Source organism: Haliotis rubra, unplaced genomic scaffold (genome assembly GCF_003918875.1).
Source record: "Haliotis rubra isolate DU_JTF1 unplaced genomic scaffold, ASM391887v1 Scf189, whole genome shotgun sequence".
NCBI lineage: Eukaryota > Metazoa > Mollusca > Gastropoda > Lepetellida > Haliotidae > Haliotis > Haliotis rubra.
Genome location: NW_025765880.1, coordinates 1,131,887 through 1,146,309, shown reverse-complemented (window position 1 = coordinate 1,146,309; position 14,423 = coordinate 1,131,887). Strand labels below are relative to the sequence as shown.

General features: G+C 40.7%; 1 protein-coding gene across 1 annotated transcript; it reads right to left on the bottom strand.

Moving 5' to 3' along the window:
* Positions 1-209: 209 nt before the first annotated feature.
* Positions 210-13,951, bottom strand: LOC124274234. The gene is made up of 5 exons (XM_046709575.1): positions 13,857-13,951; positions 11,954-12,078; positions 4,581-4,707; positions 3,008-3,346; positions 210-383 (listed from the first exon to the last, which is right to left on the bottom strand). The coding sequence occupies exons 2-5, from the start codon at positions 12,008-12,010 to the stop codon at positions 283-285; spliced, it is 624 nt and encodes a 207-aa protein (XP_046565531.1). The 5' UTR covers positions 12,011-12,078; positions 13,857-13,951; the 3' UTR covers positions 210-282.
* Positions 13,952-14,423: the final 472 nt, after the last annotated feature.

The window sequence follows — 14,423 nt, the reverse complement described above, 5'->3', positions numbered from 1 at the left end:
TGCATGCTGAACTAAACCCTACACAATACCTGCATATCGTGATGCATGCTGAACTACAACCCTACACAATACCTGCATCTCATGATGCATGCTGAACTGAAGCCCTACACAATACCTGCATATGCGTGATGCATGTTCCAGTAGTTGATGACATGGATCCTCAGTATCAAGATACTGCACAGCAGTCTTCCCTTGACCATCCACGGACACTGACACAGCATCCCAGCCCCAGCAGCAGCTCGAGGCAGATCCGTCTGTGGGTGACACTCTTGGCAGGACTCTTCACACACAGGTGGAGGGGAGTCCCCGACTGTCAGGCTGGTCAATCTGCAGGCTGAGGTCCGGCTGCCTCTCCAGGACATACTTCATCAGGTCCAGATTACCTGCAACATGCTTGAAGCATGAGAAACAATGGAGACTGTTAACTCAAACCTCCCTATTTCCTATATATCTCCCCTGGTGTTTTGAGTATCTAAACACCTAAACAATTAATTTGACATTGATGAGAGAGCCACTGGTTTGATAACTCAGATGGAATGTATGTGAGAATAATATAAAAAGAATAAACATCATGGCACTATGTAGCTTCCCTGGATATGTGCGTGCATGCGTCGTCGCGGCGAATGGTTAAAGCATTCAATCGTCACACCAAAGGCCGGGTTCAATTCCCCACAGGGGAACAATGTGTGAAACCCATTTCTGGTGTCCCCAGCCATGATATTGCTGGAATATTGCTAAAGGTGGCATAAATCTAAACTTACTCACTCCAAAGTTTCAACAACCACAAATATTTATATTATAGCTTACATTATATTTCTTGTATAGATACTGTGGCCAAATAGTATCAGTGAATAGAGGGAACATCTCATATATTTATATTATAGCTTACATTATATTTCTTAAAGGTCACATGCAACCAAAAAATCAAACATAATTAAAACACAATTATCACTTATTCATGACATATAATATACATTGCTGGTTATGAAAAACATAAAAACAAAATTATAAGCGTACAATCGCAAATCAAAAGTGCAATATTTTGTACTTGGGTTTACTTCCCAAGAAACGAAGCAGCCGGGATACCGAACCCAGTCAGAGCGGGTGGGTGTGCACTCAAGTGTAACGGCTGGTTCATTTGCAGATGCCCTCACGGCTCATTGTGTGTGTATATATAGAGATGTTGGGTTTTGTAAATACATGCTCATTTTTTGTGTATAACATTTTGCAATCAACAGACATCATAACATGTCATGTGTACAAGTATCACACCTGCCTGTCTGTGTAATTACATAATGTGACAGAGACCGAACTCGGGCCATAAATCAATGCGTTTTGTTTATGGTGTATAGCCTGATAGGTGTTAAGTTCAAATTGCATGTGGTCAGTGATTGAAACTGTGTATTGAATATTGTCATTAGCAGACGGGCAGGCAGACACATAGGTGCCAATAAAACAGACATTGAGTTTTGTCTGTGACAACGACATATCTATATCACAGTTAGAAATTCTGTCGACGCTAAATAATGACATTGCTTTTAAGTATCGAACTGAGAAAGTGACTCGGTAAGAAGAACGTGTGGTGAAATAGACAAATGAAATTATATAAACAGTTAAATCGGTAATCTACTGTCATAACATATAAAAAGCTCGCACCTGTGAAATATCAACAAAACAGTAGAAAAATAGCTCACACCAAAGCCTTCACCAAATATTCACCGGACAACCCGCTTCCAAGTTCATGAACCTATTTCACTCGCGCAAGTGCTATGGCGCAGCCAGCTGTTGAAACCACTTCAGTTCCCCAAACGCTGGGGAAAGTTAGTGAATCGTTTGAACTCACGATTCTCGCGCGGTTTTTTCATTGCGTTATTTTCAACTTTATAATTTGAATTTGCATTTTGATGATTTGTTTTGGTAAGTCCATACCGAAATGTATCAGAATCTGCAAAGTTGTGTTTTACGTTGCATGTGACCTTTAAATAGTCATAGGCCAAAGATGGCTTTGTCAAACAGAACACTTGTCTACATTTCTTTCATGAAATATTTTGTCATCTGAATGGTGTTGAACAGTCAATTATATTCAATATCCATCACAGGAGACTTTATGTCATTCAATACAGATCAAGCGTTGTTAAATGATAAACAAGATAACAGATCTTCACTAGTCCAAAATCCAAATTTTGTAAAACAATGGTAAGTCAGTTATGCTCAGCTGAAAACAGTCCATCTACTGAAATGCTGCAAAAGGCAATTTTACTAAAGGAAGAGGTCAGCGATTTTGGAAAGACCAATAAATAATTCAAAGAGATGACATTGTTTGGCAATTATGGTGGATTTTAATTCGATAGGTATACAAGTAAGCTGAAGTGAAAAATATCACATAGACCAAGACCGACCTAAAATACTATAAACACCACAGACACTATAATCATGGCATGTCTCAAAGTAATAACAGAGCTATGAGCCATAAGCAAAAGGAACAGATAAAATATGGAAGTTGATTCAGGCAGAACAATGTGTCAAGAGGCTGATCAAGAAAAACAATGAATAAAAAGAACAACGGTAGGGAGGGAGGGTAATAAAATATTTATAAAAAAAATGAGGGAAAAAGCCGCACATGCAGGGCCAGATGGGACGGAAAGGAGAGGAGCGCATGCGTGGTAGAGAACAAAACAGAAGTTCTGGTTGTTATGCAATTTGGACATCATGACATCATGACACATGATTCTGCAATGAGCCGACTGACCTGAGTGAGTGAGCTTAGTTTTACGCCGCACTCAGCAATATTCCAGCTATATGGCGGTGGTCTGTAAACAATTAAGTCTGGACCAGACAATCCAGTGATCAACAGGATGAGCATCAATCTGCGCAATGGGGAACCGATGACATGTGTCAACCAAGTCAGCGAGCCTGACCACCGATCCCGCTTTGTAGCCTCTTCACGGCGAAAGCATGGGTTACTGAAGATCAATATTCTAACCCGGATCTTCACGGGTCCACTGACCTGATCTGGTGGCTGATCTGACAGCCGCTATCATCAGTGGTTCCTCGTCTTCATCTACAATACTCTCAAGAGGTGTGCCCTTCTCCAGGAGGGTGATGGCGAGTCGGACACCAAAGCCATGCAAGTCCACATCACTCATGGACCCAAGCATACTGGATATACGTATATCTGCTGTTGGCAAGTTGGCCGCTCGGCCGTCAAGTGGCGACCAGGGTCCATTCCTTGGCTGGATAAGGAGATCCACACCCAGCCATCCATTCTGTTTGACAAGGAGGTCCAGCACTTGGGTCCAGAACTGCGGATTTTCTGGGATGTCGATGCCATCACAGTGTGTGCTGTCTGAAGAACCAACACACATGCTCTTTTTCTGTTTGGTGTCCCACTATATAAATCTACCCAGTCTAAGTAAACTTCGTTACACTGCTATACTAGTCTAACAAAACCTTGTAGAGCCTTGACTGTAAATCTACCAAATCTTGGGCATTGCAACAAATCAACCAAAGAAAAGATATTACAAATTATTTGCCATTAATGAATCAATTTTGAGTCAATACTTTCAAGAAAAGAATTACTGAATAAAGATGATTGGATCTTTTGCATGTTGCCCTCGGTTACTCAGTTATGTAACCATGTTGGATAGCCAATATTCAAAATCAAATTTAACAAGTTTGATGTTAACATTATCAATGTAGGTAGTTGGAACAAATTAGCTTAGTGAATTAAGTTTTACACCACATGGACTGATACTTCTGGTGGCATGAAAAATAATCTCATCAGGGCTAGGCTGCAAGTGGTCAAAATTAGGGTTCAGGGGTCTTGAAGTGAAATTCAAAAAAACAGACTTTTAGGTAGACTATTGCTTAGTTTCTGAATATATATATAATTTTGATAGTAACAAACAAGCCCATCTAAATTGAAAAGGAGCCTCAGGGAGACCAGAGATCCTGAACCTGAGGAAATCTAGACTTGCTTTATTTAGGGCTTTAGCACTGCAGAGAGGGCTTGGCAGTAGGGAAAATACTGTGGTTCAGGGATGGTGAGACAGACTCACTTTTGCGTAGCACCTCCAAAGCTGATGCTAATTATGTTTGGGGCAGATTGCAGGTATGTAAAGGTTTTCTCTGATAAAATACATTTTGCAATATGCTACAATACAAATATGTAGATAACATAATATAAATAAATATATTTCATCCTTGAAATGCATGCCATCACTTTGGTCATGGTCACAAGTACATAACATAAATAGACATGAAAACTGAAGAAACATTTTGCCAGCTAATGAACCTTCTTTAGCTATATGTTCTCTCATCATGTATTTTCCATTATACTGTGTTCATAAAATTGTGCTGTGACTGGACTTTTTCTTTTTTTAAATGTATCTCAAGATGTCAGTAAAAAGTAGTCATTTCATATTTCTACTGGGAACAGACTCATGGCTGACATTATATAAAACTGGTTGCTTTTCATTAAAACCTTATCAGGTAATTTAACACCTCAAATGTTTAGTTTGTATTCTTGGAATCAGCAGCTCAAATCTTGAAAACCTGGAATTAATACCTCAAACACTTACCTTGTAAACTTGGAATGATGGTTGCCAGTTTTGCAAAATAGTGCACCCTGTCATCATCTAAATTCTTGATGTCATCTATCAAAGTACGGAAGATAGATGTTGGATCTTGTTGGCCATTGGAACACATCTAGAGGAAGAAAATACATGCACCAACATTGTCAGAGGGGTCTGTAGCCTACACAGAACAACTCAACAATACAGAGGGGTCTGTAGCCTACACAGAACACATCAACAATAATAATAATAAATAATAATAATAATAATTGATTTATAGAGCTCCTATTTCCAAAAGATATTGCTCAATGGCGCTATGAAGAGAAAAGATTGTAGACAATGTCTATGGAAAAGAGAGTTTGAACAGATGAGTTTTGAGGGCAGTTTTGAAAGCATCAGCAGATTCTATTTCTTTTAGGGTGAGTGGTAGAATGTTCCAGAGATAGGGGGCTGCAGCAGAGAACGCTCTTGATCCCATGGTTGTTTTGATGTGAGGCTGTGTAAGCAGTAGGGAGTTTGACGAAATGGAACAATCGGCTTGGAACATGGAGATGAATGAGGCTTTTAAGATATTGAGAAAACATGTTTTCATAGATGCAGCTGTGTGTAAGAAGAAGAAGTTTGTATTGAATTCTGCTTGATACAGGAAGCCAGTGAAGAGTTTGGAGGATAGGTGTCACAGTTTGGTAGCGTGGTGCACGGGCAACAACACGGGCGGATGAATTCTGAATCCGTTGGAGTTGTGAAAGGAGCTGTTGAGGAATGTTGTAATAGAGGGAGTTGCAGTAATCAAGTTTAGAGAGAACAAGGCTGGTCATTAGAAGCTGGGCGGTGTTGAAGTCTAAGAGGGTTCGGATCTTGCTAATATTGAAGATATGGTAGAAGCATCCTTTGCTGAGTGATTTGCTTTGCTTTTCTAATGACATTGTTGATTGAAAGATGACACCAAGATTTTTTGCAGACTCGGACTGCGTGATAACATCTTGTCCAATTTCAAGAGATAGACTGTCAGGCACTTTGGAAAGTTGATGCCTGGATCCGATGGTTAAGAACTCAGTCTTTGTGTCATTCAATTTCAGAAAATTCAAGGTCATCCAGTCTCTTATTTCAGCAATACATTTCAGCTTACAGTCAGAGGAGTCTGTAGCCTACACAGAACACACCTACAGGACAGGATACATGCCACAATACAGTGAGAGGGGTCTGTAGCCAACACAGAACACATCTACAGGACAGGATACATGCCACAAGACAGGAGGGTCTGTAGCCAACACAGAACACATCTACAGGACAGGATACATGCCACAAGACAGTGAGAGGGGTCTGTTGCCAACACAGAACACATCTACAGGACAGGATACATGCCACAAGACAGTGGAAAGGGTCTGTAGCCAACACAGAACACATCAACTACAGGACAGGATACATGCCACAAGACAGTTAGAAGGGTCTGTAGCCAACACAGAACACACAACAATACAGGACAGGATACATGCCACAAGACAGTCAGAGGGGTCTGTAGCCAACACAGAACACATCAACAGGACAGGATACATGTCACAAGACAGTGACAGGGGTCACATTGCCAACAGTGAACACATCTACAGGACAGGACACATGCCACAAGACAGTGAGAGGGGTCTGTAGCCAACACAGAACACACCTAGAGGACAGGATATATGCACAAGACAGTCAGAGGGGTCTGTAGCCTACACAGAACACATCTACAAGACAGGAGGGGTCTGTATACAGAACACATCAACAGTCAGAGGGGTCTGTAGCCTACACAGAACACATCAACATACTAGGGGTCTGTAGCCTACATGCCACATCAACAGTACAGTCAGGGGTCTGTAGCCTACACAGAACACATCAACTACAGTCAGAGGGACAGGATACAGAACACATCAACAATACAGTCAGAGGGTCTGTAGCCAACACAGAACACATCTACAGGACAGGGTACATGCCACACAGACACATCAACAATACAGTCAGAGGGGTCTGTAGCCAACACAGAACACACCTACAGGGACAGGATACATGCCAACAAGACAGTCAGAGGGGTCTGTAGCCTACACAGAACACATCTACAGGACAGGATACATGCCACAATACAGTTAGAAGGGTCTGTAGCCAACACAGAACACACAACAATACAGGACAGGATACATGCCACAAGACAGTGAGAGGGGTCTGTAGCCAGCCAACAGTGAACACATCTACAGGACAGGATACATGCCACAAGACAGTACAGTCAGAGGGGTCTGTAGCCAACACAGAACACATCAACAATACAGTCAGACAGGATACACAGAACACATCAACAGTACAGAGAGGGTCTGTAGCCAACAGTGAACACATCTACAGGACAGGATACATGCAACAAGACAGTGAGAGGGGTCTGTAGCCAACACAGAACACATCTAGAGGACAGGATACATGCCTCAAGACAGTCAGAGGGGTCTGTAGCCTACACAGAACACACATCAACAATACAGACAGGGTCTGTAGCCACACAGAACACATCAACAATACAGTCAGAGGGTCTGTAGCCAACACAGAACACATCCTACAGTCAGAGGGACAGAACACATCAACAATACAGTCAGAGGGGTCTGTAGCCAACACAGAACACATCAACAATACAGTCAGAGGGGTCTGTAGCCTACACAGAACACATCAACAATACAGTCAGAGGGGTCTGTAGCCAACACACAGAACACATCAACAATACAGTCAGGATACAATACACAGAACAGTTAGAGGGGTCTGTAGCCTACACAGAACACATCAACAATACAGTCAGGGGTCTGTAGCCTACACAGAACACATCAACAATACAGTCAGAGGGGTCTGTAGCCAACACAGAACACATCAACAATACAGAGGGGTCTGTAGCCTACACACACACATCAACAATACAGTCAGAGGGGTCTGTAGCCTACACAGAACACATCAACAATACAGAGGGGTCTGTAGCCTACACAGAACACATCAACAATACAGTCAGAGGGGTCTGTAGCCTACACAGAACACATCAACAATACAGAGGGGTCTGTAGCCTACACAGAACACATCAACAATACAGTCAGAGGGGCCAACACAGAACACATCTACACACAGAATACATGCCAACAATACAGTCAGAGGGGTCTGTAGCCTACACAGAACACATCAACAATACAGGAGGGTCTGGATACAGAACACATCAACAATACAGTGAGAGGGGGTAGCTGTAGCCACACACAGAACACATCTACAGGACAGGATACATGCCAATACAGTCAGAGGGGTCTGTAGTACACAGAACACATCAACAATACAGTCAGAGGGGTCTGTAGAACACACAGAACACATCAACAATACAGTCAGAGGGGTCTGTAGCCTACACAGAACACATCAACAATACAGTCAGAGGGTCTGTAGCCACACAAGACACATCAACAATACAGTCAGAGGGTCTGTAGCCAACACAGAACACACATCAATACAGTCAGACAGGACAGGATACATGCCTACACAGAAATCAACAGTACAGAGGGGTCTGTAGCCTACACAGAACACATCAACAATACAGACAGGATCTGTAGCCACACAGAACACATCAACAATACAGTCAGAGAGGGTCTGTAGCCAACACAGAATCACAATACAGTCAGAGGGTCTGTAGCCTACACAGACATGCAACACAAGAGGGGTCAGTGACACACTGTCAACAATACAGTCAGAGGGTCTGTAGCCTACACAGAACACATCAACAATACAGTCAGAGGGTCTGTAGCCACACAGAACACATCAACAATGAGAGGGTCTGTAGCCTACACAGAACACATCAACAATACAGTCAGAGGGGTCTGTAGCCTACACAGAACACATCAACAATACAGTCAGAGGGGTCTGTAGCCTACACAGAACACATCAACAATACAGTCAGAGGGGTCTGTAGCCTACACAGAACACATCAACAATACAGAACACATCAACAATACAGAGGGGTCTGTAGCCTACACAGAACACATCAACAATACAGTCAGAGGGTCTGTAGCCAACACAGAACACATCAACAATACAGTCAGAGGGGTCTGTAGCCTACACAGAACACATCAACAATACAGTCAGAGGGGTCTGTAGCCTACACAGAACACATCAACAATACAGTCAGAGGGGTCTGTAGCCTACACAGAACACATCAACAATACAGTCAGAGGGGTCTGTAGCATCACACACAGAACACATCAACAATACAGTCAGAGGGGTCTGTAGCCTACACAGAACACATCAACAATACAGTCAGAGGGGTCTGTAGCCTACACAGAACACATCAACAATACAGAGGGGTCTGTAGCCAACACAGAACACATCAACAATACAGTCAGAGGGGTCTGTAGCCTACACAGAACACATCAACAATACAGTCAGAGAGGGGTCTGTAGCCTACACAGAACACATCAACAATACAGTCAGAGGGGTCTGTAGCCTACACAGAACACATCAACAATACAGTCAGAGGGGTCTGTAGCCTACACAGAACACATCAACAATACAGTCAGAGTCAGGGTCTGTAGCCACACACAGAACACATCAACAATACAGTCAGAGGGGTCTGTAGCCTACACAGAACACATCAACAATACAGTCAGAGGGGTCTGTAGCCTACACAGAACACATCAACAATACAGTCAGAGGGTCTGTAGCCTACACAGAACACATCAACAATACAGTCAGAGGGTCTGTAGCCTACACAGAACACATCAACAATACAGTCAGAGGGGTCTGTAGCCTACACAGAACACATCAACAATACAGAGGGGTCTGTAGCCTACACAGAACACATCAACAATACAGTCAGAGGGGTCTGTAGCCAACACAGAACACATCAACAATACAGTCAGAGGGGTCTGTAGCCTACACAGAACACATCAACAATACAGTCAGAGGGGTCTGTAGCCTACACAGAACATACATCTAGAGGGACAGGATACATGCACCAACTTTGTCAGAGGGGTCTGTAGCCTACACAGAACATATCTAGAGGACAGGATACATGACACAAGACAGTAAGTATTCTCCCTGAAAATCATCATGAGAATTTAGGAACAGGGCCAAGAGCAATTGTCAAACACAAACCACATTTTAAGATACTGCAAAAAAACAGAACATATGTTTTGAGAACCATTATTAAGTATACACATATTGCAAATTTCTTTAGAGTTTGAAATAAAGGTCTGAAAAAGGTCCATACAAATTTAACTTATTATGGTCTGTGCTTGCAGGTTGGCTGAAGCGCAAAGTTCAAACTTGGGTAAATATAATATTAACAAGTGTTTGCCACTGATATGGCAATGTCCCCTGCCGCTATGGAATGGAATATCTATATTTACTACTTTTTATTTTTTGGTCAAATACAAGATGCCTGAAATGACTGGAGTCTGCATAATCTCCCAACGTTGGCTGTCGACATAACTGAAAACATTGGGTGCATTGTTTTATGAGATATTGCGTTTAAATAAGTTTGAAGATAAGGTCAAGGTCACCCAAATCAACTGTTGTCTGCGTAATCCCCCAATGTAGGCTGTCACCAAATTTGAAGACATTGGGTACAACAGTCCATGAGAAGGCGCATTAACAAAAATCGGGTAGTACGTATATGTCAAAATCTGTCAAATCTGTGAATGCAACTTCTTGAAATTGTCCCCAATCTTTGTTCAGCATGCAGACAGTAATATTTGAATTGAGGGTGTAGTGGTTAAAAGGAAAACCAATGCAACATTACAATGAAAACTGTAAATAATTAGCCATTTATGAAATACAAGTAATGAGAAACAAGAGTTTGGTTATGTGGCCAAGTGATCTACTAACGACACTAGATATTCCCCTTGAGTATTAATCTGTGATAACAAACAATAGCTGACATTTTGCCAGGTGACATGATGCCATATCTCCTTGCACTATCAACATGTATCTGGCCTACTAATACAGGTCTATTTTAAATGGTTACCACACCAGCGTCAGCACGATCACATACAGCTATCACAGTGTTTGTGTAATCAGGAATTTGTGTACTCACTATAACAGTTCAGATAAACTTTGATCAGTCAGTCTGACTGGAAACCAGGGATTGATCTGTGATTCAAAACAAGGGCCTGTTTGCAGGCAAATTGTGCTAATTTTTTTTGTAGTTTTGTTCAAATTGAAGATTTAATTGTTTTGTTGTTATTTGCCTAACTTACATAAAATATTTTAATACTGAATTCAAATGAGTAATAAAAAACTAAACATTAAATCCTTTCCTCCTCATTAGATAATATATGACATGTATTAATTCCATTTGGGGAATTTGTTGTTGTTGAATAATGTCTGAATTCTAGCTTCTGAGCAGGTAGTAAAACATCACAACTCATGGCTGCAGCATAATAAGTGGTAAAATAGCCTGTATGACTTTTTAAGGACATTTACACTCATTACAAATGTTTGACTGAGAGGACATAAGTGGGGATGCAGTCACTGCAGAATTTATATCTCACGGCTGCAACAAACCTACAAGATAATGAATTCCAATATATTCGGGCAAATTATGAAACACATAACAATAAATTTGTACATGTCTTTTCTGCATACTAAAGCTGTTGGTAACAGGATATTAAATAAACAAAACAGCAATATTGGCAGTAACACTTACAAAAATATCAGTAATAACAAAAACACATTATATTCAGGTGAAAAGATGATTACCCTTACTTCTAGCTTATATGCAATATTAGACCCATTGCTATATGTTTCATGTCCGTACTGTGGATACCATATATTTTACTACCTCACGAAACAGCCTCAACTAATCATGGTCATTCTTAAATAATTGTTATCACTTTGGACACATCAGCTCATAATCAACAAACCTGATCCACAATTAAGCAACCAACAAGCCAACGCCAAAGTGAACTTGACTTTCCCTATTTTGTGTGTGTGTTTATTACACATCAATGCAGAATAGGTGTATAAATACCGAAGAGACATATATTATTGTGGCAGTGTCATATTTTACATTTACTATTTATTTGTGTAAATACAGTATCATTTTTTAACAGTTTGGTTGTGGTAGTTTGAACAGAACCACCCCTTAACCTGCTACATCATCACTGAAATGGTTTCAGCTTCATTTAGCATCTAAACTAAGTTTGTTCATTTCATGTTTTTAAAAACCAGCTTAACACAAGTATGGTGTAATAAGTGCCAACTGTCCAATGTCTCACCAAACAGGGCACTTATTACAGGAAAATATTGTACCTGGTATATAGATTAAGGGAGAGGGTTTAACAGGGAGTTTATTAATGAGAGAGATAATCAGTGAGTAGAGCTCAGCTGTCTGCCATACTTACAACTGAGACACTTTTCAAGTAGTCATGCTGATCTGCTCTATCCATGGGCTTGTCCATCCACACCTGCAGCCCTTCCAACCCCCTTAAGGGGCTGGTAAGTTGACCTTCTGCAATTTCAACATCATCTGCAAATAAAATCCCAGGTGATTTCCAGGTACTATACTGTCTGGAGTCTGAAGGGATGCAAACAAATTGGCAGTATTGTTTATTTCATAGCAACTCTAGCTGGAAATTTGAAACAGAGAAATACTGGGACCTCAGTAGCCTTTATGATGATACATTTGAATTCATTTATATCAGAAAAGGGGCGGTGGTGTAGACTAGTGGTTAAAAAGTTGGCTCATACATTGGTACAATGTGTGAAGACCATTTCTGGTGTCCCCCGCTGTGATATTGCTGGGATATTGCTAAAAGCGGCATAAAACCATACTCACTCATTCTATCATAATATGGCCAGTCTATAAACTGAATTTAGTTATAACAATTTGTACCAATTTTATGCACACCATAGCATAAAACACTCAGAGTGTTGTTTTTTCACAAAGGTATCTTTTATAAGCACAAACTATTTCAGACACACAACCAACTGATGAATTTTCATCCAAAAGAAATCATCCCACTTTTTTATTAGGGCACTATGTAATGACACCTTTTTAAAAATAGGCTGAGGTACACAAGTCCTTGTCCTAAACTTGATACAAGCATGGGGATTTTAGGTAAACAGGTCGACTAGCCTGACACGAGTGCCTCCACCATGGAATTTTATGTAACTGGACATCTGAGTGATAAATACCCCTGTAAGTAGTAAAGGGGTCAAAGACGATGTCATTAAATTCTTAGAAGTTTGTATCTATATATATAGTTGATCATCTTCGATAATCTCCAGGGTATACGTTACGATCACTCTCCGCTATAACCTGGATGCATCCACGGCTTGACCCAATGATTTTATTACCTCCCTTGGCTTACTTTTTATCCAATCAGGTGTCTACACTGCGAAGTTGAGTGAACCAATCACAAACCTTCGTGACTGCGACCGCTATCTTTGTTGACACTGGCAAGCTCGGATGTAACGGTGGCTTAGCTGATTGGCTACTGTGAGAATATGGAGCCAGCAAAGGGAGGTAATATAATTATCGGGCCAAGCCGTGGATGCATCCAGGGTAAAGTGGAGAGTGATCATAACGTATACCCTGGAGATCATCAAGAATGATAGTTGATAAGTCCACACTGTAAGCTTACAAATGTAAATACCAAATGGTGTGCTGCTGAATTAAAAATAAACCAAAGGATATATTTTTTAATTGGGGTGAGGGTTGAATATGATTTTTGCATGTTGTAATGACTCCAGAACATTAAAAACTAGTAACTAACAATATATATATAAAATAAAACTATTACTTTTTTAATATACATGAGGCAGGTACCAGATTTAGATAAAAAGCAACAACACACAAACGTATTGTAGGGTTGGGTGAGGCAATTATACAACAAATAACTTCTTTTAACCTGTGAATACACAATGCCACTTAGAAAGTGGTCAAACGTAACACATGTTATAATTGGGATTACACTTTCTTAGTAAAGTACAGATTCAGTACTTTAGTGGGGTTAAATCCCATCTGGGATTCGAACCCACACCAGAGTGAGGTAACTAATCGCCAGCACACAAACTTGTGACAAAGTCAGACGCCTAACCCGCTCCCCGGATGGGACTTAACCCCACACAAGTACTAGAACCTGTACTTTACTAAGAAAGAGTAATCCCAAATATAACATATGTTCTTTTAACCTATAATAAGCCTAAAGTTAAAGCTTGCCTTCCACCACAATGAGTGGCAGGTGGAGACAGTGGGGAAATGTGGTATAAGCTGTAAAGTACACACCTCCCACATACACTTACCTTACTGAAATGAACACAGTTACACGCCCAACCCAATTGTCACATTCTCTGAAACTGTCAGTTCTATTTTCTGTTTCTGTTACGGGAATATGAAATGCCACTAGTAAGATAACAGAAACGAAAGTAGAAAGAGTCTATCTCTAAAGGGAGATAATTCAGGCAACACCTTATGCCCACCCGCTAATAATTGCAGTTTTCGAGGGTGTCTCGAAAAGGGTGGCATCGGATCCCAATTTTTCTTTTTTAGCAATCTTATGTATTCGATTGCGTTTTCTGGTTAAACTGCGTATTACATTATTCATCCATGGACAGTCATTAGGGCGCATGGTAACAGTTTTATTAGGTATGCATGTATTTCTGATACTTTTAGCACAGTGAATATTTCACCTACTATTTTAGAAACAACCTGGGATATGAACAGGGAATCCCAATTGATATTGTTTGTTATGTCCGTAATATAAGTCATATCTACGGATGAATAATCAAATATTTGTCTTTGGTATGCATTACATTTCTTTAGTTTTTCTTGGATGGTAACAAGTATTGGACAGTGGTCACTACATATAG

Excerpts from the sequence above, each read along its gene's own strand:
- LOC124274234 (XM_046709575.1), bottom strand. The coding sequence starts at position 12,010 with ATGGACAAGCCCATGGATAGAGCAGATCAGCATGACTACTTGAAAAGT. Across the intron at positions 4,708-11,953 it reads ACTTGAAAAGTGTCTCAGTT|ATGTGTTCCAATGGCCAACA; the intron begins GTAAGTATGGCA and ends TTCTTCCTCTAG. Across the intron at positions 3,347-4,580 it reads CATCATTCCAAGTTTACAAG|ACAGCACACACTGTGATGGC; the intron begins GTAAGTGTTTGA and ends TTGGTTCTTCAG.